General features: G+C 53.7%; 1 protein-coding gene across 3 annotated transcripts; it reads left to right on the top strand.

Annotated features, from left to right (window-relative positions):
- The first annotated feature begins 11 nt into the window (after positions 1 to 11).
- ARHGAP4 (Rho GTPase activating protein 4) lies at positions 12 to 23,389 on the top strand. Of its 3 annotated transcripts, none has more exons than XM_074276910.1 (23): positions 12 to 557; positions 7,629 to 7,827; positions 7,969 to 8,131; positions 10,060 to 10,122; positions 10,467 to 10,655; positions 13,391 to 13,519; positions 13,636 to 13,857; positions 16,202 to 16,303; positions 16,459 to 16,650; positions 16,750 to 16,834; positions 17,035 to 17,062; positions 17,534 to 17,636; positions 18,264 to 18,324; positions 18,548 to 18,625; positions 18,708 to 18,842; positions 18,959 to 19,064; positions 19,355 to 19,585; positions 19,822 to 19,895; positions 20,083 to 20,329; positions 20,646 to 20,729; positions 21,104 to 21,247; positions 21,371 to 21,470; positions 22,993 to 23,389. In XM_074276910.1, exons 1-23 carry the CDS (start codon positions 491 to 493, stop codon positions 23,188 to 23,190), a joined length of 3,000 nt encoding a protein of 999 aa, XP_074133011.1. In that variant the 5' UTR covers positions 12 to 490; the 3' UTR covers positions 23,191 to 23,389. The 3 variants fall into 3 exon arrangements, with proteins under 3 accessions (XP_074133011.1, XP_074133012.1, XP_074133010.1); XM_074276911.1 differs by having other exon boundaries at positions 295 to 557; positions 13,726 to 13,857; XM_074276909.1 differs by having other exon boundaries at positions 295 to 557; positions 13,672 to 13,857.
- Positions 23,390 to 25,645: the final 2,256 nt, after the last annotated feature.

The raw sequence follows: 25,645 nt of genomic DNA, 5'->3' as shown, positions 1-25,645 counted from the left end.
CGGCCACTGGCTGGGGGGCGGGACTGCAGACGGTCACTCCTGCCCCGAGGCGGATGGAGATGGAGGTGTTTGGGCGTGGGGGGAGAGACTAGCCCAGGCTCGGACCCTCGTTGGAGAGGGTGCACCGTGCAGTCTGCACCTCCCTCGCCACCAGCAGAAGCCGCAGAATCCTCCCGCCTGCCCCTCCCCTCTGGGCCCCGGATCCTCCTCCTCCTGGCTCCTGCCCTCCCCCTCCCCTCCCCCTCCTTCCCTCCGCGATATCATTTCTCTTTTCTCTCCGACTTCGGCGGACCCTACCGGGTGCCGAGCCGAGGGGGGGGCCAGCTCCGGGCCGCGAGGGCCTGGCTGGCAGCGGCGGCGTTCCGGGGCCGGTGTGGCCCCCTCTCCCCGGCGAGCGCGTACGGAGCCCGAAGCCTTCGTTCCAGCCGTCGGAGAGACCTCGGCCGGCCGGGAGGCGTCGCCGGCCATCGAAGTCTCCCCTGCCTCGGCCATGGCCTCTCACGGGAAACTGAGGAAGGAGCGGGGGTCGCTGACTGACTATGAGAATCAGGTCAAAGGTGAGGAGGGCAGGAGGCCGTCTATGTTGGCCGGTCACGGGAGGGTCATGGTTAGGGTCGGGAACTCCGGACCAAGAGAAGCACCTTTGGGCTTGGCTTCGCTCCCCCTTTCGTACCCTGCTCCTCTCCGGGCCCCCGAGGGCCTGCGTCCCTTCTCCCTCCCCGCAGTTTCCCGGCGCTCTCTCCGGGCCTGCTCTCCCTTTGGGGCCAATGGACGGCCAGGAAGTATTTGAGGGTAGGCATCGCCACGGGGGGGGGGGGGGGGGGGGCGGGGGGAGGGAACAAGCATTTAGTCAGCTGTGCCAGGCCCTTTATACAGATACGTCCCCATTGGTCCCCCACAACAATCCTGGAGAGATGGGTGCCATGTGACCCCCGTGTAACAGTTGAGGAAACTGAGGCGAGCTGGGTTTAAGTCCCACAGCTGGGAAGTGTGTGAGATCGCATTTGAAGCGAGTTCTTCCTTTGGCCCGGGTTCTGGGCCCGGGATGACCTCTCCTTAGCCTCCCCCCTCCCCCCCAGCCTTAGGAAAGGGAGACCGCACATCCTCTCTCCCAGCTAGATCTTTCAGGGTGGAGGGAGAGGAACTCTTTTCTGTAGAACGTCTTCCTTTATGCAAATCACGTGCATTTCTCCTGAGGCTCTAGTTGTGCAAGAGTCTGGCCTGTTGGCCTACTGGGTGTCTGGGATGCAGTGACCTGGGGGAAAGGAGGGCCTCTGGTTCACCTCCTACCTGATCAGGAATCTCCACAACGCTGGGGTCATTCGGCTTCCACTCTAGCACTGTCGAGCTTCATTCTAGTCGCTGCCCGATGACCTTGGGCAAGTCAAGGCCTCAGTTTCCTCATCTGTAATTGGAGAAGGTTGCACTGTGATCCCCAGGGTCTCTTCAGTTCTGTGATCCTCTGATCTCTGGAACAGCCCCTTCAGATCTTGGCTAATTGCAATCGAGCTAGAATTTGCCCACCTGCAGCGTACCTAGTTCGGCCCTCCTAGGCCAAAGCGTTGTCAGCTCCTTCGCCTCCTCCCTTCTTTCTTCTCCAGTCTAAGACACGTTGAGTCAGCCCTGGCGTAGCGAGACCTCAGGGTTATGTGTTCTCCACTGATTTCTCAGTGTCTTTGCTGAAATGTGGCCTTGTTATTAGCCCTACTGTCCAACCCCCAGCTTCCCCCCAAAGAAGGCCCCTTGTCATTGGACTCATTCGGAGCCTATGGAACTTTCACAATTTCTGTGATCCTGTGATCCTCAGTGGGGAAGGGCCATATAATTATCCCAGGTGAGTGGGGGAGTAGCGCTCGTTACCACCCTTAGGCCAAGCTTGTTCTCGGGTCCCTTCTTCCCTTTCTGGGCCCGTGGCCCCAGCGCTAATGCCTGCAGCTGCTGGGAGCCTCCTCAAAGCTTCCCGGGGCGCTTTCCCTGACCCCCTCTCACAGTCCCCGGGCCGTCGGTAGTCACCTAAATCGAATTGGTCTGCATGTCCTCATTGCGTTTGAATTCACAAATCTGCTGTCCTCCAGGGCCAGGCCCCCTAAAATGTGAGATCCTGGAGCTGAAGGCCAAACCGCTCACTCCCAGCCTGCTGGGCTTTCCCTTGCTAAGGGCTTGTAAGTGTCCACAGAAGTCTGGTTAGGGGGTATCTCCATAGAAAACTTATCAAATATGTGTATATGATGTACTCTGTGTGGGTGTGTGTAGGTGCACTCCACCATCTTTGCCATTTTGTGATCTACCACACTGTCTCACCGAGGAGCAAGAGTCTCAAAATGAAGTCACTTTTTCTCTGGGGGAAAAAAAAAAAAAAAAAAAAAGCGTCCATTTCTTTAGGGCTAGGGGAAGGTGGGGATGGGTAAGAGAAATTCCTCAAAGTCCTGGGAACACAGGGTGCTGCGGCCCTCTCCCAGTGTAAAAGTGAGTGCGCAGGTGTGTGCGGCCACCCAGGAAGGCCCAATAGCAAACCCCATAATCAGGCTCCCGGAGAGTGGCTGGAGCATCTTCGAGGTCCAGCTCCCACCGGAGCAGCCTCCCCTGCCACTCACATACCTCGTCTGTTAGAACCTTTCTTAGAACATGGTGCTGTCAGTGAAGGAGAGGAAATGTGTCTATTTTACAACTTTAGAGGGACCTCCTAAACCATCTCCCTACCCCCATCTCTAAGTGGAGAAACTGAGGCTCGGGAAGAGCTAAGCTCCTGCAGGTGATAACCATCAGAGTTGTTGTTTGAACCCTTGTCTTCAGACCCCACAGTCAGTAGCCCCCAGCACACACGCTCTCCCCTTGCTGGGGGTGTGGTTCCGGATCCGGAGAGATTCTAGCTAGGGCACACACCCATTGGGGATTTTTCTGGAGCTGAAGCTTGGGTCGGAAATCTTCCTTTTGCTGCCATTCTTCCCTAGTTGACCATTTGCCAGCCTTTTCTTGGTTAGGTGGGAGCAGAAGTTTTAGGAGAGCTGGCGCAGTTGGGGGCCTAGGGTGTTCTGCCGTGGGGAGAGGGGGGAGATGAAGCCCAGCTTCAGGACAAAGTGGGGGGAGGAGAGCCCTGGCTGGCACCCGAGGGGAAGGAAATAGAATTTGTCTAGGGAGGCAGCCCAGGGGCTTTCCAAAGCTGAGGGACAGGAAGTGAAGGAGGAAGGGAGCTTGGCCGGGCCTGGAGGGCCAGGGAGGTCTCTAGCCAGGCTTCTTGCCCAGTGTGGTCACTCTTGCCTTCCTGTAGGGCTGAACAAGAGTCCTCCAGGTTCTTGAGGGTGGTGACCCGAGCAGGAGAGGGGGCCAGTCCCCCCACGTCTTTATGGAGGCATTCACTAAAATCTCCCTGACCCTAAATTTGAACACACACTTGTAGCTTGTGGTTTAGTAGGAAGCCATTTAGCATCATGGCAAAAGTAGGGGACCTGACTAGAGCATTGGGTTTGAATCCTCCCTCCTTACTGACAAGCTCCAATCGTGGCCCCCCAGTGAGCTTTACTTTCCTGGCCTGGAAGATATAATATGCCCGACAAGGTTGTCACGAGAGTCAAATGAGATGCTGTCTGTCAAAGATGATTAGTTGGAGGGAGAGAACAGGGAAAAAAATGGAGTACCTGAAGCATCATCCGGCTTTCAGAGCCAGCCCTCCCCCACATTCTGCCACTGGGGATTCTGGCCTAGAATCTCTGGGCCCTGGGCGGTCCCTCTGGCCATCTCCCAGGCCTGGAATGCTCTCCCTCCTAGCCCTGACTTCCCCTTAGTCCCTACTACAGGCCCAACCCCTCAAAGAGTCTTCCCCAAGCCTCTTCATTCCAGGGCCTTTCCCTGGCCATTAATCTCCAATTGCTCCTTGAGAAGACCTTGTTTTGCGTAGGTTTGTTTGATTGTTGTCCCCCCATCGGACCGTAGACTCCTTGAGGGCTGGGATTGGGTTTTACCCCTTTTTGTATCCCCAGAATTTGGCACAGTGCCTGACTCACTGTAGACATTCACTGAATGCTCACCCACTGATTCTTAGGTGGCTCCCAGAATTGTTCTTATAAAACGTGCTGGGCACCTGAAGTTGGAGTAAGGATGCTAGGGATAAGAAGAAACGGACTTGATAGGATTTGACTCCTGCTCCGGGAAGAGGTGGTGATAACGGAGATGATCCCCCGGTGGTGCTGTCTTTGAGCCAGAGAAGGGCCGGTTAGGAGAGCAGTCAGGTTTGGCTCCGAATTGGAAGTTCCCATGGACCCTCCAAAGTGGAGACTGTTCCGTTTTCAGCGTGCACCTTGGAAAAGCACCTCCTACAAATTAGGGTTTGATTTATAGTTTTGTTGATAGGCTAGACTCAAAAATGTTATGCAGAATTAACTTCCCAGTGTTTCCTACCTAGAGACAGTGGTTAAATATTTACCAGCATACCCCAGGTTAGAGAGAAAGTGCTTTGTAACCCTTTGAGAGCTGTAGAGACGAGACTTCTTTCTGCTAAATGTGACAAGAGCTTGTGAGATTGTCCGCCATGGGAGACTACAGAAGGCCTGAGTGCTTTTAACCAAAGAGCCACCAAAGGTAAGAGAGACGAGCCTGGGGACATGGAATTGGAATAAAACTTGACCCGCATTGGGTGGCACATGCTGTGAATGGGTCCCTAAAGGCATTGCTTGTTGTTCACTTTCAGCTGCGTCTGGTCTGAGCCCATTTGGGGTTTTCTTGGCAGAGAGACTGGAGTAGTCTTGTCTTTTCCTTCTCCAGATCATTTTTCATATGGGGAAACCAAGGCATTCAGAGTCACAGCTACTAAGTTTTGATTTGAATTCAGGGAGTGAGAGGAGTCTCACTGCAGAGACCAGATAGTTGGAGGCACGGGAGCCAATTCCCTGAGCCGGTTTAAGGATCCCACTGTGGGGGTGGGACGTCTTTCTGGAGTAGTGCTGTTGGAGTTGTCCTTTAAGGGTGGGTTTGTAGGGGAGGGTGTCACGGGCTTAGGGAAGAGTGTTGTTGTTTTTTTTGAAGTTGAGATTTTTTTCTCAGTATTTTTTCTTCTTCCCTCCTATACCCCCTCCCTCCCCAAGACAGCAAGCAACCTGATGTAGGTTAGACATGTTTAGAGGTTTTTAAATGATTTCCATATTAGTCACATTGTAGGGAAGAATCATAAGAAAGGAAAAGCCGAAAAAGGGGAAATCGTCTGCCAGAGTTCTTTCTCCAGATGGCATTTTCCATCCTAGAGAAGAGTATTACCACGCAAATGTATGGAGGCCGGAGAGTGCTGTGAGTGGGAAGGTTTGGGCCTCCATCTGTCCACAGGCAGGTGGGTTTGTGGGCCTCATTTCCTCATCTGCAATGATACTATGGTATTATCTGACAGTTTCATAAACTTGAAAATACAACAAGAGTGAAACCTGTCATTCAAGCCCATGAATTTTTATTAGTAATAAGAGCTGACATTTATAGGGTGCTAATTTCGGGTTTGCAAGGCATGTGTTTCCATTGGGTCCTCACAATCCCCCTCTGGCTTAGTACTATTAATCCTATTCCGTAAATAAGAACATCAAAGTTCAGGGAAATGACTGGCCGTGTCCAAGGGCGCACAGCACTGAGTATCAGAGACAGGATTCAAATTTCCTGATTCCTTGGCCCCTTGCGTGGAGGGTTCTTCTAGACTGAAATGATCTTTTTTCAACAATATTTTATTGTGTGAATATAGTTTTCAGCATTCATTTTTGCAAGATTTTGTATTCTAAATATTTCTCTTTCCTTCTCCCCAAGATAACAAGCAATAACATGTAATCCCTTTAAACATATTTCTATATTTGTCATGTTGTGCAAGAAAAAGCAGAACAAAAGGGGCAAACCATGAGAAAGAAAAAGCAAATGAATAAACAACAACAAAAAGTGAAAATCTTATGCTTCAGTTTCACCACCTTCAGTTTCCATAGTTCTCCCTCTGGATGTAGATGGCACGCTCCGTCCCAGGCTAGACTGAAATTCTTCAAACACAGGGACTGAATCTTTTGTCTTCTTTGGGTCTTCTACCAGGTTCTGCTTAGGATACTACACACATACTGGGCGCTCAATACTTGGGTACACCCATCTCAGGCCTCCCTATTCCCGTGATCCTCTCCCACACCTGTCTGACTCCTTCGGTTCCTTAGGCCTCGACTCCCTGGAACTGTATGGTCATTTTGTGAGCAACAGGTCCTCCGTGTATGGCCTGGTTGTCCTGCGTGCCCTGTTGTGAATCTTGACAGTTTTGAGAGCTGTATGGAGAAGCTGGGCACTGAGCCATGATTATATATATTTGAGGTCATAGGTTCCCTTGGTAGAAGATGGTCTATAAAGAAAATTTGTAAGTCTGGGTCTGAAATAATTAGAGAAAGTGCCTTGGGAGTCACTAGATTACTGCAGCAAAGATGAGAAAAGACGGTTCGGGGAGCAGCACCTCCGTGATCTGAAAAATCCACATAAAATTGTTGGCCCTCTAAAGAAGCGGGGATTTTTTCTTTTTCTTTAATGAGGCATTTACAATACCTTATTATACAATTTGGGTTGATGCTATATAATACCATATGTAGAATTTATGCATTTCGCAGGTTCCAGACTTTTTCTGTGTCACCTGCTGGCCTTTGTGTGTCTGTGGCTTCCGTAAAACTCCCCCCAAATTCCCATTTAATTTCTTACGCTGCCCCATGATTTATCATAACCACGATGGAGAAAGTCAAGGTGAGCAAGGGATAATTGTATAAGGGAAGAAGAGTAAATGCTGAGTGTGTGGGGAGGGGGTTTCAATGGACCAAGTCCTGTCAACTCATCCTGTCTCCTTACATAGCTCATTGGAGCTCCGAGATCCTGGAAGCGTCATGGGCGCTGCAGTGGATAGAGTCCACGGGGCCTATAGTCAGAAAGCCAGCCTCAGATATCTCCTATCTGTGTGACCTTGGCAAATTATTTTCTTTGGGTCTCAGTTTCCTATAAAATGAGGGGATTGTCACTTAAAAAAATTTTTAATAATAATTTAGCTAAAGTACATTTTTATTGATATCTTTTATTTTTACGTAGACTCATGGTCCTGTGGGTGAACTTGGCCACATCGTTTAGCTTCTTCATCTGTCTGGTGAGGGGGTTGGAGTAGAGGGCCTCTGGAGTTATGTGTGCATATTTTTGTGCACATGCGTATGTGTATACGTGTGTGTGTTTATTTTGTGTGTATATATGAGTGTTCATATGTGAGCCTATGAAATAAGTCCCCACATGAGGAATATTGATGGCAACTAAGTCAACTCCTGCTCTCGCCTGTTCTGAGCTACTTTGTGTTTTCTTTTTCTTTTTTTCCCCCCTGAGGCTGGGGTTAAGTGACTTGCCCAGGGTCACACAGCTAGGAAGTGTTAAGTGTCTGAGACCAGATTTGAACTCGGGTCCTCCTGAATTCAGGGCTGGTGCTCTATCCACTGCGCCACCTAGCTGCCCCGTGTCTGTGTTTTCTTATCAGCTGTGTGGGCCAAAGCTAGGAGGCCCAAGCTGCCCCTGGTCTTCCCTTGCCCCCGTTCCTCCCTCCCTTCCCTGTGTGTGTCCCAAGCTCTCCAGGGGGCTGACCACCTTCCTTACTGTCCTCCCCCCCACAGAGATCCGATGGCAGCTGGCAGAGCAGATCCGGTGCCTGGAAGGCCAGGGGGAGCTTCGGAGGGAGCTGCTTCAGGACCTGGGGGAGTTCATGCGGCGCAGGGCTGAGGTGGAACTTGAGTATTCCAAGGGGCTTGAGAAGCTCAGCGAGAGGTTCCTGGCCCGAGGAGGCCGGACCAGCGGCAGAGACCAGAACTTCCGGTATCAGGGGCTAGGGCCTCATCTGAGGACTGATCAGGGAATGGGCCTGGCCTTAACCGGGTGAAACCAAGGGCCTGTGGGTGGCGATGGGGGGCCTCGGGTCCTCAATGCCCCTGGCCCATCCCTTATGTCACCCCTCAGGAAGGAGCCGTCCCTTCTGTCTCCCCTGCACTGCTGGTATGTGCTGCTGCAGCAGACTCGGCAGGAGAGCCGGGATCACGGGGCCCTCAGCGAGGTGCTGGCCGGGCCCCTGGCCCAACAACTCAGTCACATTGGAGAGGACGTAGGGCGGCTGGTGAAGAAGGTGACCGCCCGGGCTCAGGCGGAGGGGAACGAGGGACCCAGGGCGAGGATGCTCAGCGTGTGTCTGCTGAGCAGAGCAAAGACCAGAAGGAAGTGGCCCAGAAAAGGGGACCTAGACAGACAGGTTCTGGGAGCCAGGGTGGGGGGAGGGACTGTGAACAGAACTGATGTGGAGGCCTGCTTGGGAAAGGCCCAGGAGACTGGCCTCCAGAAAGGACAGGGTCCCTCAGCTGGGCCTAGATAGACCAGGGGGCAGGCATGAGCCCAGGTACTGCAGCAGCAGTGAACTTGATATGTATGTGTGTGTGTTTTAGTGTCTATGTGTATTGATTATTGCATATTTAAGTGTATTTATGTGTGTACATATTTGTGTGTATTTATATATGTGTTTGTGTTTAAGCATATATGTACATTTATTTTTGTGTGTATGTGTATTTATGTGTATATATTTTGTGTATTTGATTGTACATGTGTATGTGTTTATTTTGTGTGTATATATGAGTGTTTATATGTATATATTTGAGTGTGTATACATTTATTTTTGTGTTATACATGAGGATTTGTGTATATGTGTTTGTGTGTGTGTGTACATTTAGTTTAGTGTTTATGTCTGTATGTGTATTTTTGTAGGTTTTTTGTGTGATTTTTCTGTATATGAGTGTTTCTGTACATTGTGTTTATATGAATGTTTATTTTTTCGTGTATGAATGTGTGTTTTAGTGTGTATGTACATTATTTTTGTTTGTATATGTGAGTGTGTACATTTTGTGTATATGAGCGTGCGTATATGTGTGTATGTTTTAGTGTATATGTACATTTATTCTTGTGTGTGTACATTTTGGTGTGTATGTACATTTATTTTTGTATATATGAGTGTGTATATATTTTAGTGTGTGTACATTTATTTTGTGTGTATACATTTTGTGTATATGAATATGTGTATATGTTTTAGTGTATATGTGGAGGCCTGTTTGGGAGAGCAGGGTGTACATGAATGTTTCTATATTTTGTGTATTGTGTATATTTTAGTATATATGTACATTTATTCTTGTGTGTGTGTGTGTATATATATTTGTGTGTATGTTTTGGTGTGTATGCATGTTTATTTTTGTGGGTGTACATGAATGTTTCTATATTTTTGTGTATTGTGTATATTTTAGTGTGTGTACATTTATTTTTGTGTGTACATTTTGTATTTATGAGCGTGTGTACGTTTTGGTGTGTATGTACATTTATTTTTGAGTGTTTATATGTGTATATGTGTGTTTATTTTTGTGGGTGTACATGAATGTTTCTATATTTGGTGTATTGTGTATATTTTAGTGTCTATGTACATTTATTCTTGTGTGTGTACATATATTTGTGTGTACATTTTGGTGTGTATGTACATTTATTTTTGAGTGTATATGAGTGTGTGTATATGTGTATATGTATGTTTGTTTTTGTGGGTGTACATGAATGTTTCTATATTTTGTGTATATTTTAGTGTGTGTTTATTCTTGTGTGTGTACATATATTTGTTTTATTTTTGAGTGTATATATGAGTGTTTATGTATGTATATATTTGTGTCTAAGTATGTTTCAGTATGTTTGTATATTGGTTTTTGTATGTTTAAGTGTATGTGTATATATCTTTATGTGTGTTTCACTGTGTATGTACATTTATTTTTGTGTGCACACATAGGAGTGTGTATGTTGTGTGTGTTTGTGTGTGTGTGAGCGTGAGCATAGCAGCACGTGTTTGAGGACTCTGGGAGGACACAAATTAGGCTGAGCAGAGCATAGGGTGGGCACAGTGGGAGCTGTAGGTGATGGGGCCAGCCCCCAAAGTGGGACCTTTATCTGGCAGGCAGGAGCTAGGTGGGCACTGCCCCGGGGACCAGAACAGCCCTGTGGTCAGTGCTGCCCACTTCCCTCCTTCCTCCTCAGAGTAAAGATCTGGAACAGCAATTACAGGAAGAGCTGCTCAAAGTGGTGTCAGAGCTGCAGATGGTGAGAGCAATGCCTGGGGGAGGGGCGCTACAATGGGGGAGAGGGCCTTCATTTTCCTGTCGCTAAGGACTCCTCCCTCTCCAAGGCTGAGAAATCTAGCCCACTGTGACATGGTTGCTTATTGGTCTGATGTGAGCAGTACCTGCCAGGACCAGTTCTCTGCACTGGTCCTGCAGGGAGTGGGCTTGCTTTCCTGGCCCTCCTGGTTGGCCCTCCCAGCCCCCAGAAAAGAAAGACTAAGGGGGTATAACTTCTAGTTGGACAAGCCCACAAGGGTGGGTGGAGGTGCCCGCAGGTTGAGTGGTCAGTGCCACGACTTTACTTTTACTTCTGCTTTTCTGCAGGCCATGAAAACCTACCAGACCTACAGAGCAGAGAGCATGAACTCCGAGGGAAAGCTGAGAGAGGCCGAGCGGCAAGAGGAGAAGCGAGCTGGCCGCGCGGAGTCCGGCACCTCCCAAGTCGGGGATGGCCACAGCAAGGGTCCTTCTCGAAGAACCTCCCTCAAGAAGGGCGGGCGCCTAGTAGAGAAGGTAGCCCAAGGCCAAGTGCCCAGGGCAGCCCAGTGGGAAGCTCTGGGGGGGCAGGGGGAGCTCACTTTTATGGGGGCAGTCTGGTCTAGTGGAGAAGGTGGGGAAGGAAGGGGCCTGGGAGCCTGGACAGTTCAGTGGTTGGGTCTTGGGAGTAAGAGATGGGGCAATTCATTGCTAGATTGGCAGCAGGGGGCCAGGACAGCCAAGTGGTTAGATGTTAAGAGGCAGGGGAAGGGGAAGTTCACTCATTTTGGGGGAGCAGACTTGCCTAGTAGAAAAGGGGAAATGGAGGGGGTTGGGGGCCTGGGTTGCCCAGTGGGCAAGTCTTGGGAGCAAAGGTCAAGGGCAGCTCTTTGTCAGGTCTTAGCAGCGGGGGGCCAGGGCAGCTCATTAGTATTAGCAGAAGATCAAGGTAGCTCAGTGGGCAGGTGTTTGTGGCAGGGGAAACTCATTCACTTTCTGGGGGGGATAGCCTGGCTTAGTAGCGAATGGGGGTTAGGCGGCCTGGGCTTCCCAGTGGGCAGTAATAAGGGCAGGATGCCAGGGCAGCTGATTGTCAGGTCTCAGCCGTAGGAGACCAGGGTAGTTCAGTGGGCAGGTGGTGTTCACTTTTGGGGGGACAGCATGGCCCAGTAGATAAGGGGAAACCCAGGGACCTGGGGCTTGGGTGGTCCAGAAGGCAGGTCTTGTGGTCAGGGGGCCAGGGGACCAGGGCAGTTCAGTGGTCAGGTGTTGGGAACAGGCAGAGGTCACTCAGTTTTTCAGGGTAGTCTGGCCTAGTAGAGAGGGGGAAAAGGAGGGGTTTAGGGAGTCTGGGCTGCCCAGTGGGCAGGGCTTGGGGCCAGGATGCCAAGGCAACTGATTGTCAGGTGTCAGCAGCAGAGAGCCAGGGCACCTAAGTGGGGCAGGCGTTGGGAGCAGGGGAGCTCTCTCACTGTTTTAGGGGCATTGTGGCCTAGTAGGGAAGAGGAAAGGGGAGAGGTTGAAGTGGCCTGGGCGAGCTCACTCACTTTTTGGGGGGCAGCCTGGCCTAATACAGAAGGGGAGATGGAGGAGGTTAGGGGGCTTGGGCTGCCCAAGGTCCCCGGGGCAGCTCAATGTCTGGTCTTAGCAGCAGGGGGCCAGGGCAGGTGATAGGGGTAAGGGGGAGCTCACTTTTGGGGCACAGCCTGGCCCATTAAAGGTGGGGAGAGGGAGGTGTTAGGGGGCTTGGGCTGCCCAGGGGCTGGGGCCAGGGCAGCACAATGGGCAGGTGTAGGGGGCAGAGAGAGCTTTTTGAGGGACAGCCTTGTCTATTAGAGAAGGCGAGATGGAGGGGCATAGGGGCCTATGCTGCCCAGTGGGCAAGTCTTGGTGGGGATCCAGGGCATCTCCTTGTCAGGTATTGGCAGCAGGGCTAGGGAAACTCCTTAGTCTTAGCAGTGAGGGGCCAGGTGACCCGGGGAGCTCATTTATTGTTTTGGGGGGAATTCTGTTCTAATAGAAAAAGAGACACATAAGCTCAGGGGTGCCTGGGCCGCTCAGTGGGCAGTCTTGGGGGTAGGGGCTGGGGAACCTCATTGGCAGCTGTTAACGGCAGGGGTTCAGGGCCGCTCAGTGGGCAGGGGTTGGGGGCGGGGGGAGCTCAGCCACTTTTGGGTGGTAAGCCTGATCTAGTAGAAAAGGGGAAATTAAGGGGTTTTGGGGGCCTTGTTTGCCCAATGGGCAGCTCCATGTCCGGTCTTAGCAGAAGTGGGATAGAGCAATGCATTAGTGAGGGGGCCAGGGCTGCCCGGTGGGCAGATGTTGGGGGGCAGGGCCTAGTAGAGAAGGGGGAATGGAGGGGATTGAGCGGTCTGGGCTGCCCGCTGCCCAGGTCTTGGAGATAGCTCATTGTTAGGTCTTCACAGCAGGGGGCCAAGGCAGCTGAGTGGGCAGGAGTTGGGGGCAGGGGGAGCTCCCTCACTTTATGGGAGCATCTCGAGTTAGTAGAGAAGAGGGATGAATGGGGGCTGGGGAGCCCGGGCGGCTCAGTGGGCAGGTCTGGGGTGAAAGTGGGGTGGGTGCTGCTCATTTGCCTTCCTGGGAAGTTGCCTTTCTTAGTGGGCGATGGAGGGAAGGTTCTGCGAGGTGTTTGGGTGCTTTTGAGTTTAGGGGGAGTAGGAGCAAGTAAGCCTGACTGCAGCTGGGGCCCAAGTTTATTGTCAGCGCGCTCTGCGCTTCTGTGTGACTGCCTGTGCAACGGCTCTTGCTTCTCCCTCCAGTCCTGGCCAGTTTGGGGTCAGGACAGGAGGGCCTGAGCCAGAATCGGGTCCCGGCCTGTCGGGGGGAATCATGGACGTTCGGGGGTTGGGAGCTCAGTACTGGAATTCTGATTTTTCCCAACTGTTGAATTAGGGAATGTTTCCCCTCTGAGGTTCCGTTGCCCCCGTCAGCGGGGGGGGGGTGGGACTGTTTGCTTCAGGGTTCCGTCTCCATGGTTCCCGGGCTTCTGTGACATCCTCTCTGTTCTGTCCTGCCTGCTGCTCCAGTCTGTGGTTAGCCATGGCAGGCTGAAGCAGCCTGTGCTCTTTCTGGTGGACACACCTAACTTCTCCCAAAAAGGAAACATGGATGAAGAGGGGGCCGAGGGGGGACAGTGCCAGGAGGATGAGCACGCGTCCCCAGCCCCGCCTCAGCGCCCTTTTGTCCCCTACCCTGAGGGCTCGCCACGGTCCCCCGTGCCGATGCGAGTCTCCTCTGTGTTTCTTGAGCAGCGCCAAGCCAAGTTCTTAGAACATAAACTAAAATGTACCAAGGCTCGCAACGAATATCTGCTCAGCCTGGCCGGCGCCAACGCAGCCGTCAGCAACTACTACCTGCGGGACGCCGTTGCCATAATGGAAGTAGGTGCTGGGTTGGGGGCTGGGGAGGCGGGTGCCCGGGCCCCTTTAGGGGGAGAGGGTGGGCCCAACCTAGGGGCCGGCCTGCTGAGGGGCTCTTCGCCTTCCGTCCCCTGCAGTGCAGTGATATGGGATTCCACTTGGCCCTGGGCAAGGTCCTGCGTGGCTACACAGCAGCTGTGTCCCAGGCCAATACCTCCCCTGGCCAGGGCTCCAGCAGACTGGATGTAGCCCTGGACACCCTGGACCCGGAAGGAGACAAAAGCAAGGTGCTGGAGTTCCACGCCTCGGCCTTCTGCCCGCCGCTCCGATTTGAATACCAGCCCTACGAAGGGGATGAGGTAAAGAAGGCTCGTCCCAGAGGAGCCTGAACTCTACCCTCTTGTCCCCATCTCAGCCCCCCCCCAGTGATCCAAAAGGGAGGGGGGAGAAAACCCGCCCACCCTTATGTGGGCCTCAGCCTCCTTACCAGTAAAATTCAGGGATATTAAAAGTCCCTTTCGGTGCTGAGGAAACAGTGCTTTTATTCTGACCCAAAGGTCCTTGTTGGGCCGTCCCATTCTCGGCCTTAATAACAGGCTTCCTGCATTTTGGAAATGCTGCCACCAGATGGAAGTAGTAAGCCACCGGATAGGGAGGCCTTTGTGGAGGCCACACTTGGTGGTTCTCTCCCCAAGTCTGATCCAACTTGCCAGTGAACATCCCACGCCTCTCTCAGAGAGGCAGATCCCATTGATTCAGCCAAGAGTGGCACAAATCCTTTGGGGCGGGGCGTCTGGTGAACCCCCCGGCCAAGCACTGGATCAGAACCTTCAAAAATAATTGGCTTTTGGGCCTGCTCTGGTTTTCTCCCAGAGAACAGAGCCCTGAAGGTTTACCATTGGGAGCAGGGGGAAAGCTGCTGCCAATACTCAGTCTGATCATTGGGGAACCTGGGCCAGCTATAGGGGAACCCTGGGGTGGGATAGGGTGACCTCTAGTGGACGGGCACTCTCATCTCATTCCCTCTTCCCTCCTTCCCTCCCTCTATCCCTTCCCCTTCCTCCTTCCCTCCCTCCCTCCCTTCCCTCTCTCCCCTTCCCTCCCTCCATCCCTCCCCTCTCTTCCCTTCCCTTCCTCCCTCTCTCTCCCCTTCCCTCCCTCCCTCCCTTCCCTTACCTCCTTCCCTCCCTCCCCTCTCTTCCCTTCCCTCCTTCCCTCCCTCTCTCCCCTTCCCTCCCTCCCTCCCTTCCCTTACCTCCTTCCCTCCCTCCATCCCTTCCCTCCCTCCATCCCTTCCCCTTCCTCCTTCCCTCCCTCCCTCTCTCTCCCCTTCCCTCCCTCCCTCCCTTCCCTTACCTCCTTCCCTCCCTCCCCTCTCTTCCCTTCCCTCCTTCCCTCCCTCTCTCCCCTTCCCTCCCTCCCTCCCTTCCCTTACCTCCTTCCCTCCCTCCATCCCTTCCCTCCCTCCATCCCTTCCCCTTCCTCCTTCCCTCCCTCCCTCTCTCTCCCCTTCCCTCCCTCCCTCCCTTCCCTTACCTCCTTCCCTCCCTCCCCTCTCTTCCCTTCCCTCCTTCCCTCCCTCTCTCCCCTTCCCTCCCTCCATCCCTTCCCCTTCCTCCTTCCCTCCCTCCCTCTCTCTCCCCTCTTCCCTTCCCTCCCTCCCTTCCCTTACCTCCTTCCCTCCCTCCCCTCTCTTCCCTTCCCTCCTTCCCTCCCTCTCTCCCCTTCCCTCCCTCCATCCCTTCCCCTTCCTCCTTCCCTCCCTCCCTCTCTCTCCCCTCTTCCCTTCCCTCCTTCCCTCCCTCCCTCCCTTCCCCTTCTTCCTTCCCTCCCTCCCTCCCCCTCTTTCTCCTTTCCTCCTTCCCTCCCTCCCTCCCTCCCCCTCTTTCTCCTTTCCTCCTTCCCTCTCTCCCTCCCTCCCCCTCTTTCTCCTTTCCTCCCTCCCTCCATCTCTCTCTCCCCCTTCTCCCTCCTTCCTTACTCCCTCCATCTCTCTCTCCCCTTCCCCTCTCCCCTTTCCTCCCTCCCTCCCTCTTTCTCCCCCTTCTCCCTCCCTCCCTCCCCCCTTCCTCCTTTCCTCCCTCCCTCCCTCCCTCTCTCTCCCCCTTCTCCCTCCCTTCATCTCTCTCCCCCTTCTCCCTCCTTCCTTACTCCCTCCATCTCTCTCTCCCTCTCCTCTCCCCCCTTCTCCCTCCCTCCATCTCTCTCTCTCCCCCCTCCCTCCCTCTCTCTCTCCCCCTCCTCCCTCCCCTTTCCTCCTTCCCTCCCTCCATCTCTCTCCCCCTCCCTCCCTCTCTCTCTCCCCCTCCTCCCTCCTTCCTTACTCCCTTCTCTCTTAACTCCCTCCCTCCTTTCCTCTTTTGACCCGGTCCTTGACCCTATCCCATGAGTACACCGGGAAAAGTCGCTTGTTAGGTATCTTGCCTGTCTTGTTTTCCTTTCGCAGCTGATAGGAACCGGGACCCTGATGGGAATCACAGCCTTCTGAATGCAGGCCGATTTCTGGTAGTCTTGCCTCCATTCCAGAAGCAGGAAGCCAGCATCCCATAATAGGCCGTCTGTCTGGCTAATCAAATACATGCTTTTGGATTCCCTTCCTGCCCTGGGGTAGGGGAGATTAAAGTAGCCCCCTCCCTCCTCTTCACTCATTCCTTCCTGGCCTTTTTCCTGTTGTTTCCTGCTGTCCCACTGTCAACCTCGCAGGTATCTGAGGTCCAAGTGCCCGTGGATCTGGAAGATGAAATCCTTCCTCGAGCCAAGAATATCCAAACCCGTCTGGATCAACAGACCATTGAAACTGGAGAGGTAGGAGCTCGGGACCTGATGGGAAGGGATAGAGCCAGGGCCTCAGCGGGGGGCCGGCCCCTCCAGACTCTCTCTGCTTTGAGGAGCCTCACTCAGGTGGTCTTCCCGTCACCTAATGTGGCCCTCAGAGCTGTCCCGTTGCTTCCCGCCCTCAGGTCAATAAGACATTGCAGGCCAGCCTGCAGTCCCTGCTGGATCAAGCCACGTCCGATGATAGCGATATGCTAGATGCTTTTCAAGCCAGCCCATCCACCGAGTCATTGAGAGCCACCGGCCCTGACTCTGGCTTCCGGCAGCTAGCTCGGAGACGTGGCCAACAGCAGGAGATGGAGACCTTTTATATCCTGGTGAGGACCGAAGGAGCAGGGAGGGACCCGCGAGCGGGGGCCTAGGCTGTCAGGGTCACAACATTTGTAACTAACCACTCCATCTCTTGGGTCCCCCAGAAACTCCAAGAATATCTGAGCTGTAGAAGCATCCTCGCCAAACTGCAAGCAAAACACGAGAAACTCCAGGAGGCCATTTTGAGAGGTGGGTCTGCCCCCGGCTTCCCAGCCCCTACCCCGCCCCGCTCCAGTTCTGCCCCCTCAGGCCTCGCATCCCAGCCAGTCTCAGCCTCAGCCCCTGCTCCCCCTTCAGCCTCTGCCCCATCCCGGCTCTCCAGGCCAAGGTCAGTTCTAGTCCATTTGTTTCTGGCTCAGTGCTAAGTTGTTTTTCTCTTGTCCTCACAGGCAACAAGGAAACTTGTGATGAGTCTCGGTGAGTCTCCCAGGGGAATCCCCTGCCTTGTACTGAAAACTGTAAGGGATCTTCTAGTTCAGAGCCTCTATTGTACAGCTGAAGGAAATTGAGGCCCAAGGAAAGTGGCAAATAAGTGGTAAAATCAGGATTCGAATGAAGGTCCTATGACTCTCACTGTCCACACTGCCTCTAAAGGGGAGGCCTCATCTTCCTATTCACTAGTAGGCGAGGCCTGCCTTGGGCTCTGCCTGACCTTGGGCCACTGATTTTCTCAGGCTTCCCAACTGTAAAATGACAGTTAAACTAGACTGTTTCAGCTGTGTTTGGCAGAGGTGAGGGGGCCCTCAAACCTATGGGTTCTAGAAAGGGAAAAAGCCCCAGTATTGAGGGGGCACAGCCCCCCAGGTGGTCCCAGCCTCTGTCTCTCCCCACCTCCTCTCCCTTTGACTGGCCAGGCTGTGATTTTCTTCTCCTCCGTGTTGATTTCAGGGCCCGCTGTACCATGACCAGGTCCCAGAGGAACCGTCGCCCTCGGCCTAGCTCCCAGTATAACCACAAACTCTTTTCAGGAGACATGCAGAAATTCATCCAGGTACGAGCTACAGAGAAGAGACGGGGTCTCCACTTCTGTGTTCTGCTAGGAGTCAGGCTCAGGCCCAGGGGTCTTTGGGAAGGACTCGGGGTCAGGCCCCGAGTGCCTTTGTGTGCCTTTATGCCACAGGTCACAGAGAAAGCACTAACTGTGCAAGTGGAAGGCCCAAGTGAGCAACGGGCATTTATTTAGGGCCCACTATGTGCCAGGCCCCGGGCTAAGTTCTGGGGATGTGAGGAAAGGTTCCCTCGGCCCCTGCTGTCAAGGACCTTGTGGTCCAGTGGGACAAATACCCTCTGTTCCTCTGTATGAAGTGGGAATGAGCAGAGCGGTCCAGCTGTGTGTGTAAATGCGTGTGTGACCCTCCGTAGGGGGGGTCTGCACCCACTGGGTTTGAACACCCCTTTCTTTGGGAGCTTAAACTGCCCATCTGGGTACTAGGGGTGGTCTTCTCTTCTTCCCGAAGCCCATGGGCTTCGGGAAGAAGAGAAGACCACCTCTAGTAGCCAGGGGCCCACTCTGAGAGGCAGGCCTAGGAACAGTCAGTTGGTGACTGTTGGCTGTTTTGAGGGAGGAAGTTCCTTCAGCTGGTCCTTAGTCCCCCAGCTCCTTTCTTTTCACCTCCAGAGTTCGGGTCAAGCTGTTCCGCTGGTAGTTGAAAGCTGTATTCGCTTCATCAATCTGCATGGTAAGGCCTCCCCTGTCCCCACTCTCACCCCTTGGTTCACCTGCCCTTTCTTTTCCCTCCCCTTCTCGGGACAAGGTGAATGCCTGTCTCGGACTGCTGGGAAGGGGGAACACTGTGACTCTGGGTGGCGGGGGCCTCAGGACTTGGAATTTGGGTGGAAACCACCTGGGGTCCCCTCGTCCTGTGTTAGCTGCACTTAGTACGCCCCTTCCCTTGCCTCTAGGTCTTCAGCATGAGGGCATTTTCCGAGTACCTGGAGCACAACTCAGGGTTACAGAAATCCGGAATGCCTTTGAGAGAGGTGAGTAGGGAGGGAAGGAGGCAAGGGTGGGAGAAATGGTGGGGTCTGGGCATCCTTGGGCCAACCCTGAGTTTGTCCCCAGGCGAGGACCCCTTGGTCGAGGGCTACTCGGCCCATGACCTGGATTCCGTGGCTGGTGTACTAAAACTCTACTTCCGCGGCCTGGAGACACCGCTTTTCCCATCAGAGATGTTTGGGGAGATGTTGGCTGCTGTGGGTGAGTATGTGGCTGGTGAGGCTGGGGAGGGCAGGAACTAGAGAGGCGGCTGGATGAGGGGAGGGGCAGCAGTCCGAGTAATGAGACACCTGGGGTGGGGTTTCTGGGGTCTCCAGAACTAGAGAGCCCTGGAGAAAGGGCAGAACATGTGAAGAGCATCCTGAGCCGCCTGCCTGGGCCAGTGCTGGTCGTTCTCCGATACCTCTTCACCTTCCTTAACCAGTGAGTAGCATCCCCCAAGCCCCATTCCTTGGGTAACTTCTCTCCCACCCTCATCCAAGGCACCCTCAGCAGCCCAGGGTCATCTTGTGTGACCGTTTGGGATTTGCCCTGAGTTTCTGAGACAGGGAGATGGCTGAATGGCCCCTCTTCTCCGGAAGGCAGAAAGGGGGCAGAGATGGCTGAATGGCCCCTCTTCTCTGGAAGGCAGAAAGGGGGCAGAGGGGAAGTAGGGATGGTGGGGCCTTCTCGGGCCTTCTGAATGACGAGTCCTGTGTCTTCCTGGTGCTCAGTTTGGCCCAGTACAGTGATGAAAACATGATGGATCCCTACAATTTGGCTGTGTGCTTTGGACCCACGCTGGTGGTGGTTCCACCTGAGCAAGACCCTGTGGCGGTACAAGGCCGTGTAAACCAGCTAGTTCAGACACTCATCCTACAACCCGAATTGGTCTTCCCGACGCCTGCTGCGCTGCCGGGACCCCTCTATGAAAAGTGCATGACCCCACCGAATGATGATTTTGGGTAAATCTGAGCCCCTGCCCCTTTGTTAGAAACTTAGGGAATGGAGGGCTGGGGCCTGGAATAGAAAGTCACTCCTGTCACCAAGATGCCCGCTGGCAACTATCTGCCTACCTGTAGAGAAACATCCATGTGTACGTCTCTCTCTCCACACCCCCTCCATATGCAGCCTGAGCTAATAGAGAGGCAGGGATGGCCCCCTCTCTGTCTCGGGTCTGACCTTCTGACCTTGGCCTCAGGGATACTCAACTGGACGCCACCACAGAAGAGAGCGAACAGGACGTGCCCGTGGAGACACCAACTAATAAAGAGGGTGACGCAGAGGGCCCCGGGATCTCTTCCCTCCCAACTCCCATCTCCCCAGACAAGGATTCTCCCCCCCTCTCCCCCCCGTTGTGGGCTGTGCTTTATCCAGAGCCTACCCCTGAATGTCCTCTGCCTCCCCCACCCCCACCCTCTACCTGACATTCTCCCGGAACATTCTATCTTCTTTCCCACAGACACTCCTGCTCTACCCTTTGACAGCCCTGGATTGCTCCCAGAATGCTCTGCGTCATCCTCAGAGAGTGAGGGATCCGTGGAGGCTGTGGCTTGCTTTGATTATGTGGGCCGGACGGCCCAGGAACTAAGTTTCCAACGTGGAGACTTGCTGTGGCTGCACACCCGGGCTTCTGGAGAGTGGTGGCGTGGGGAGCGGGCAGGCACCATGGGACTCATCCCCCACAAATACATCAAGGTGTCTGAGAAGTGAGTGAGAGCAGCTCTGAGCCGCTGAGGAGGCTCGAGCAGCTAGCCTCCAGCCTGCCTCCTGGCTCAGAATCTTCCAGTTCCTCTGGGAAGCTGGAGCCCGAGTTCTTCACCCGCTGCCCCCTTCTAGTCTGTCTCTTAAAAGAGGACCCCTTTGCTTGGAGGCCCAGTGATGACTGAGGCCACTCGGCCCCTCCTTCACTTGGGTCCCTTTCCCATCTCCACATCCCTGTTCTGCTACCCCGCCCCCCACTTTGAGGCCTAGCTTTTTCTAGGGCCTGAATCTTCCCCCCAACCATCCCCCTTGTGTCCCTAGGCCAGAGAAGGTTTTGCAGGAGGGACAGGGAGAAGGTGAACTGATCTCCAAATTAGAGGATCTCACAGTGGAGCCTGTGACCCGGTGAGTGAAGGGGGGAAGGGACATGTGCTACCCTGGGCTCCTTGGGCGGGGCAGCGGCAGGGCCCCTCGGAGGGAGAAGACAGTGCTCTGGTGTGGAGGCAGGGGACAGCCAGTCGGCTGGGTGAACTCCAGGGGAGTCTTGCCCCTCCTCTGGGCCTCATTTCCCCATCTGTGAAATAAGCAATTTGAATCCTCAGGCCTAGATTCTCAAATTCTGCGAGACCCCTGGCTGGCAGGTGGGGGAGTCAGAGCTTGGGCAGATTCGGGGGATGGCAGGGTGGAAAGGCCACCTGGAAAAGGGAGTGGTCCAGCCTGGGGGTCAAGGGGTCAAGGGACGTCAACAGGCTCTCACCTGCGGCTCCCCACTCTGCCAGCATGCGAACCAATTCAGAAGGTGGCTATGGCAAGGCTTATCCATCGAGCAGTAGCAGTCCAGTTGGCAAATTGACTTCACCTTTTCTGGATACCGCCAGCTACACTTTGACATCAGCTAGCCGAGCCGGGACATCAACTGACAGGTCAGCCAGAGGGGCATAAACCCCTTGGGGGAGGGCCTCAGAGGGAGAAAGGCAAGCGCTTTCCTTTTGGTACCATGTTGGGGGGCCTCAGGGTAACACTGTCCACCCCCTTCTCCAATTCAGACCAGAACGTCGCAATACCATGGAAATGCCAGGCCCCTCCGGGTATAATTGGCGCATCCCCACCTTCTTCCCCACTGAGAAGAAACTGGAGATTGATAAGGTGAGCCAGCCTGGCGTGGAGTGTGTGGGTCAGGGTGTTCTCTGGGACCCGAAAGGGGGCTCTCCCCATTCTCCCCTCTGCTCTTCTTCCTGATTCCCCCTTTCTTCCTATTCTCCTCTCCCGACTCCTTTCTTCTGGCCTGGATCTTTCCTCCTCCACTCAGCAGATCACAGCTTCGCTGATCGCCTGTGCTGGGGAATACTGGGGAGGAAAGGAAGTCATAGGTGAAACCATAATCAAGGCCTGTCCCCGGGGAGCTCCCCATCTGGCAGGGCCATTGGCGGCACCCTCAAGCAGAGGGAAATAGCAAGCTGCCTGGGGTGCTAGGTGTCGGCCTCTAGAACATGGGCTTCAGCGGGAGGATATAGCCCTTCAGAATGGTCGGGAAAGGCTGACGGGGCTTGCTGCTTGGATTGGGCCTTGAAGAATGAGCAGGGGAGAGGGAAAGGGGAACGGGCTAGGGATTCCAGGTAAGGGAGTAACTGCTGGGAGCCCGAAGGAGCCTGGGATTGGGAAGAGATTGGTGTGGCTGGAGTAGATGGGGGGGAGGGCTGCTGGTGGAGACTCTCCCACTGGTGGCCTGTGGAGTCATGATCTCATCCTGGAGATTCTGGAGCCAAGAGGTGACATGGCCAGAAATGGGCTTTAGGAAAATCACGTTGGCAGTTTATGGAGAGTAGATTACAGTGGAGACTACAGTGGGGCAGAGAGAGGCCCATTAGGAGTCTCTGGCACCGGTCTAATCGAGAGACGAGACTCCGCGCTAGAGTGATGGCTGAATAGAGACCGATATGAGAGCTGACAGGATGTGATTGGGGGGGGCAGGGAGGAAGAAGGGCCAGAGATGACTCAGGGTGTAGGGCTAATGGGAAGATGGTGGTGCCATTAACAGAATAAGGGAATTAGAAGATAGTCTGGCGGGGGGGAGGATCACTTTGGGATGCTCGGTGGGGTAGCTGTCCAGCAGACTGCTCGGAACTTAGGGCCCACCTGACAGTTGGGATGCAGATGTAGATGTCCTTGGGCCTCCTGCTGAGGACTGCCATCGTTGAAGCTGGGGGAGGGGATGAAGCTGCTGCAATAGAGAAGGGAAGCCACTGGGGAAAGTGAGGCCCCCTGGGAGAAAGGACCAAGGGAGGAGCTGGGGAGCAGAAGTGTTTTCCGAAAACCAAGGATGGAGAGTTTGTTTCTAGGGGGCGTGGGAGACAAGGAGCTAGGATATGGGCGTCAGCACCAGGTGCTTCAGAGGGGTCAGCCGACAAGAGGCCTGAGAGAGCCTGCTGGTCGTGGCCATCTTCAGGCCTCGGAGAGGGACGGGGCCTGACTTGGGGGCGGTGGGGATTGAAATGGAGGCAGAACACCTGGCCTGAAAGGGCTGAGAGTCATGGGGAGGAGGAGGAATGAAAGGGTCTGACTGCTGAAGGAACTGGCCTTTCTCATACACTAGTGGGGAGGTGGAGAACTGGGTGAGAGTGGGGGGAGGGAGCCTTCGCCCCCTCACTGACTGACCCTCATTCCTCAGAATGTTGCTCAGAGGATGGAATCTGTCTTCAAAGAACTCCTGGGGAAGGCCAATACCTGGCAGGTGATGAAGACCGCTGATACCCTCCTAAGCTACCCCGAGGCTTCCGGCTCTGCGACATACAGTAGAAGACCTGCAGGACCCAGTCGAACCGGAAAGAACAAGGTCTTCTTCAGAGGTAGTGGGAGCCAAGACTGACCTTAATTAAGCTCCACCATTGTCATCCATACTGTAGCTGGGCACCCCTACATGCGGCCGTTTCTTCAGAGATTTTGGGACCTTCAACTGCGTTCTTCCCTTAACTTTCTATCCAAACTCTCCTATCCATGTCCCTTTTCTTCTTCTTCAAACTCGCAAGAAACCTGAATAAAATGGAAGGTCCCATTCCATCACTAAATGCCCATCTCCCCATTGGTATTTCATTAAAAGACGCCAGATTGAAGCAGCCGTTACTCCAGCCAACAGAAGCCCACGTTCAGCCCAGTGATTCGGGCTTGAAAAGCACTTGACACATCTCTCATTTGGTCCCCATCACCACCCTGGGCATTCGACCCCCACAGAAGACGTTGCCTCCTCATGGATACTCTGGCACCCTGGCTCCCGAGACAGGCTAAAGCAAAGAAAAAATGATGGGACACTTGCTTCCTTAACCTGGGGTGAGGAGAGGAAGTAAGCAGTTGTTGCCTGCTAGGTGTTAGACAGTGGGCTAAGCACTTTACAGATGACTCATTTGATTCTTAAAACCCCAGGAAGTGGATGCTGCTATTATCCCTATTTTACAGTTGAGGAAACTGAGGCACACAAGTGCTTTGCCCAGCATCCCATAGCTAGTGAGTTTGTATATGAAGTCTGGTCTTCCTGATTTCAGGCCTAGTTCTCTAACCACTGATCCACCAGCTAGAAGCTCCAGGCTATGATTAGTTTATGTAGTATTTTAATATTGGAGAATCACAACCATTCGGGGAAGGAGATGCTATGATCCCCACTTTACAAGTAAGGAAGTGCAAGCCAAGGTTGTGACTTTCCCAGCATCACACAGCTAGGGAGGTCAAATAGTCTGCTTGGCCACCTAGGAAGAGCTTGATTCAGCTGCACGTTCCCTGCTGGGCAGCAGGTACCCAAGTAGGAAAGAGGGATGCTGTAGATGTTCTTGGAGGATACCGGGAATGGGCAGGACCGCTGTGGAGCCAATTCTGGAAGGCTGGCCCCAATCCCGGGGATAAGTCAAGGTGCAAAGGTTTAGGATTAGGTGAGGCCCTGAGTCCCAGTTGGCCCTGGTACCAAATCCTTTTTGATTCAATTTCCCCAGTGTTTTTTCATCTGTTCTGGCTCATTGGGATTAATGTCACAGCTACCTTTTGGGTGTCACAATCTCAAGAGTTCAGAGGTCATCTGGTTCAGCCCCTACCTGGCTAAGTACAGTATCCCCAACAGTGAGTCAGTTGACCTAGAGGATATCAGAAACTGTCACCACCTAGTACTCCTGGTGTAATATCCCTTGGAGCCAAATAATACTGGTCTAATTGGACCTCAACATACCCAATGGCTAACTGTGATGCAGGATATATGGGCACAGTTCCTGATTGTTAGGGACACAAGCTCCAGGTCCTTCCCCATGCTGTCGGGCCTAGTTCCTCCAGCTGATTGTTAGGGACACAAGCTCCAGGTCCTTCCCCAAACTGATTGTTAGGGACACAAGCTCCAGGTCGTTCCCCATGCTGTCGGGCCTAGTTCCTCCAGCTGATTGTTAGGGACACAAGCTCCAGGTCCTTCCCCATGCTGTCGGGCCTAGTTCCTCCAGCTGATTGTTAGGGACACAAGCTCCAGGTCCTTCCCCATGCTGTCAGGCCTAGTTCCTCCAGCTGATTGTTAGGGGGACAAGCTCTAGGTCCTTCCCCATGCTGTCGGGCCTAGTTCCTCAAGCTGATTTTTAGGGGGACAAGCTCCAGGTCCTTCCCCATGCTGTCGGGCCTAGTTCCTCAAGCTGATTGTTAGGGGGACAAGCTCCAGGTCCTTCCCCATGCTGTCGGGCCTAGTTCCTCCAGCTGATTGTTAGGGACATAAGCTCCAGGTCCTTCACCATGCTGTTAGGCCTAGTTCCTCGAGCTTATTGTTAGGGACACAAGCTCTAGGTCCTTTCCCATGCTGTCGGGCCTAGTTCCTCAAACTGATTGTTAGGGACACAAGTTCCAGGTCCTTTCCCATGCTGTTAGGCCTAGTTCAAGCTGATTGTTAGGGACACAAGCTCCAGGTCGTTCCCCATGCTGTCAGGCCTAGTTCCTCAAGCTGATTGTTAGGGGGACAAGCTCTAGGTCGTTCCCCATGTTGTTAGGCCTAGTTCCTTGAGCTGATTGTTAGGGACACAAGATCTAGGTATTTCCCGATGCTGTTGGGCCTAATTCCTCCAGCTGATTGTTAGGGACACAAGCTCCAGGTCCTTCCCCATGCTGTCAGGCCTAGTTCCTCCAGCTGACTGTTCGGGACACAAGCTCCAGGTCCTTCCCCATGCTGTCAGGCCTAGTTCCTCCAGCTGATTGTTAGGGACACAAGCTCCAGGTCCTTCCCCATGCTGTCAGGCCTAGTTCAAGCTCATTGTTAGGGGGACAAGCTCTAGGTCCTTGCCCATGCTGTCGGGCCTAGTTCAAGCTGATTG

Source organism: Sminthopsis crassicaudata, chromosome X, assembly GCF_048593235.1.
Source record: "Sminthopsis crassicaudata isolate SCR6 chromosome X, ASM4859323v1, whole genome shotgun sequence".
Lineage (NCBI taxonomy): Eukaryota > Metazoa > Chordata > Mammalia > Dasyuromorphia > Dasyuridae > Sminthopsis > Sminthopsis crassicaudata.
This window is presented reverse-complemented; position numbering and strand designations above follow the sequence as displayed.

Excerpts from the sequence above, each read along its gene's own strand:
- ARHGAP4 (XM_074276910.1), top strand. The coding sequence starts at position 491 with ATGGCCTCTCACGGGAAACTGAGGAAGGAGCGGGGGTCGCTGACTGAC. Across the intron at positions 17,637-18,263 it reads ACATGCAGAAATTCATCCAG|AGTTCGGGTCAAGCTGTTCC; the intron begins GTACGAGCTACA and ends TTTCACCTCCAG. Across the intron at positions 19,586-19,821 it reads CCACCGAATGATGATTTTGG|GGATACTCAACTGGACGCCA; the intron begins GTAAATCTGAGC and ends CCTTGGCCTCAG.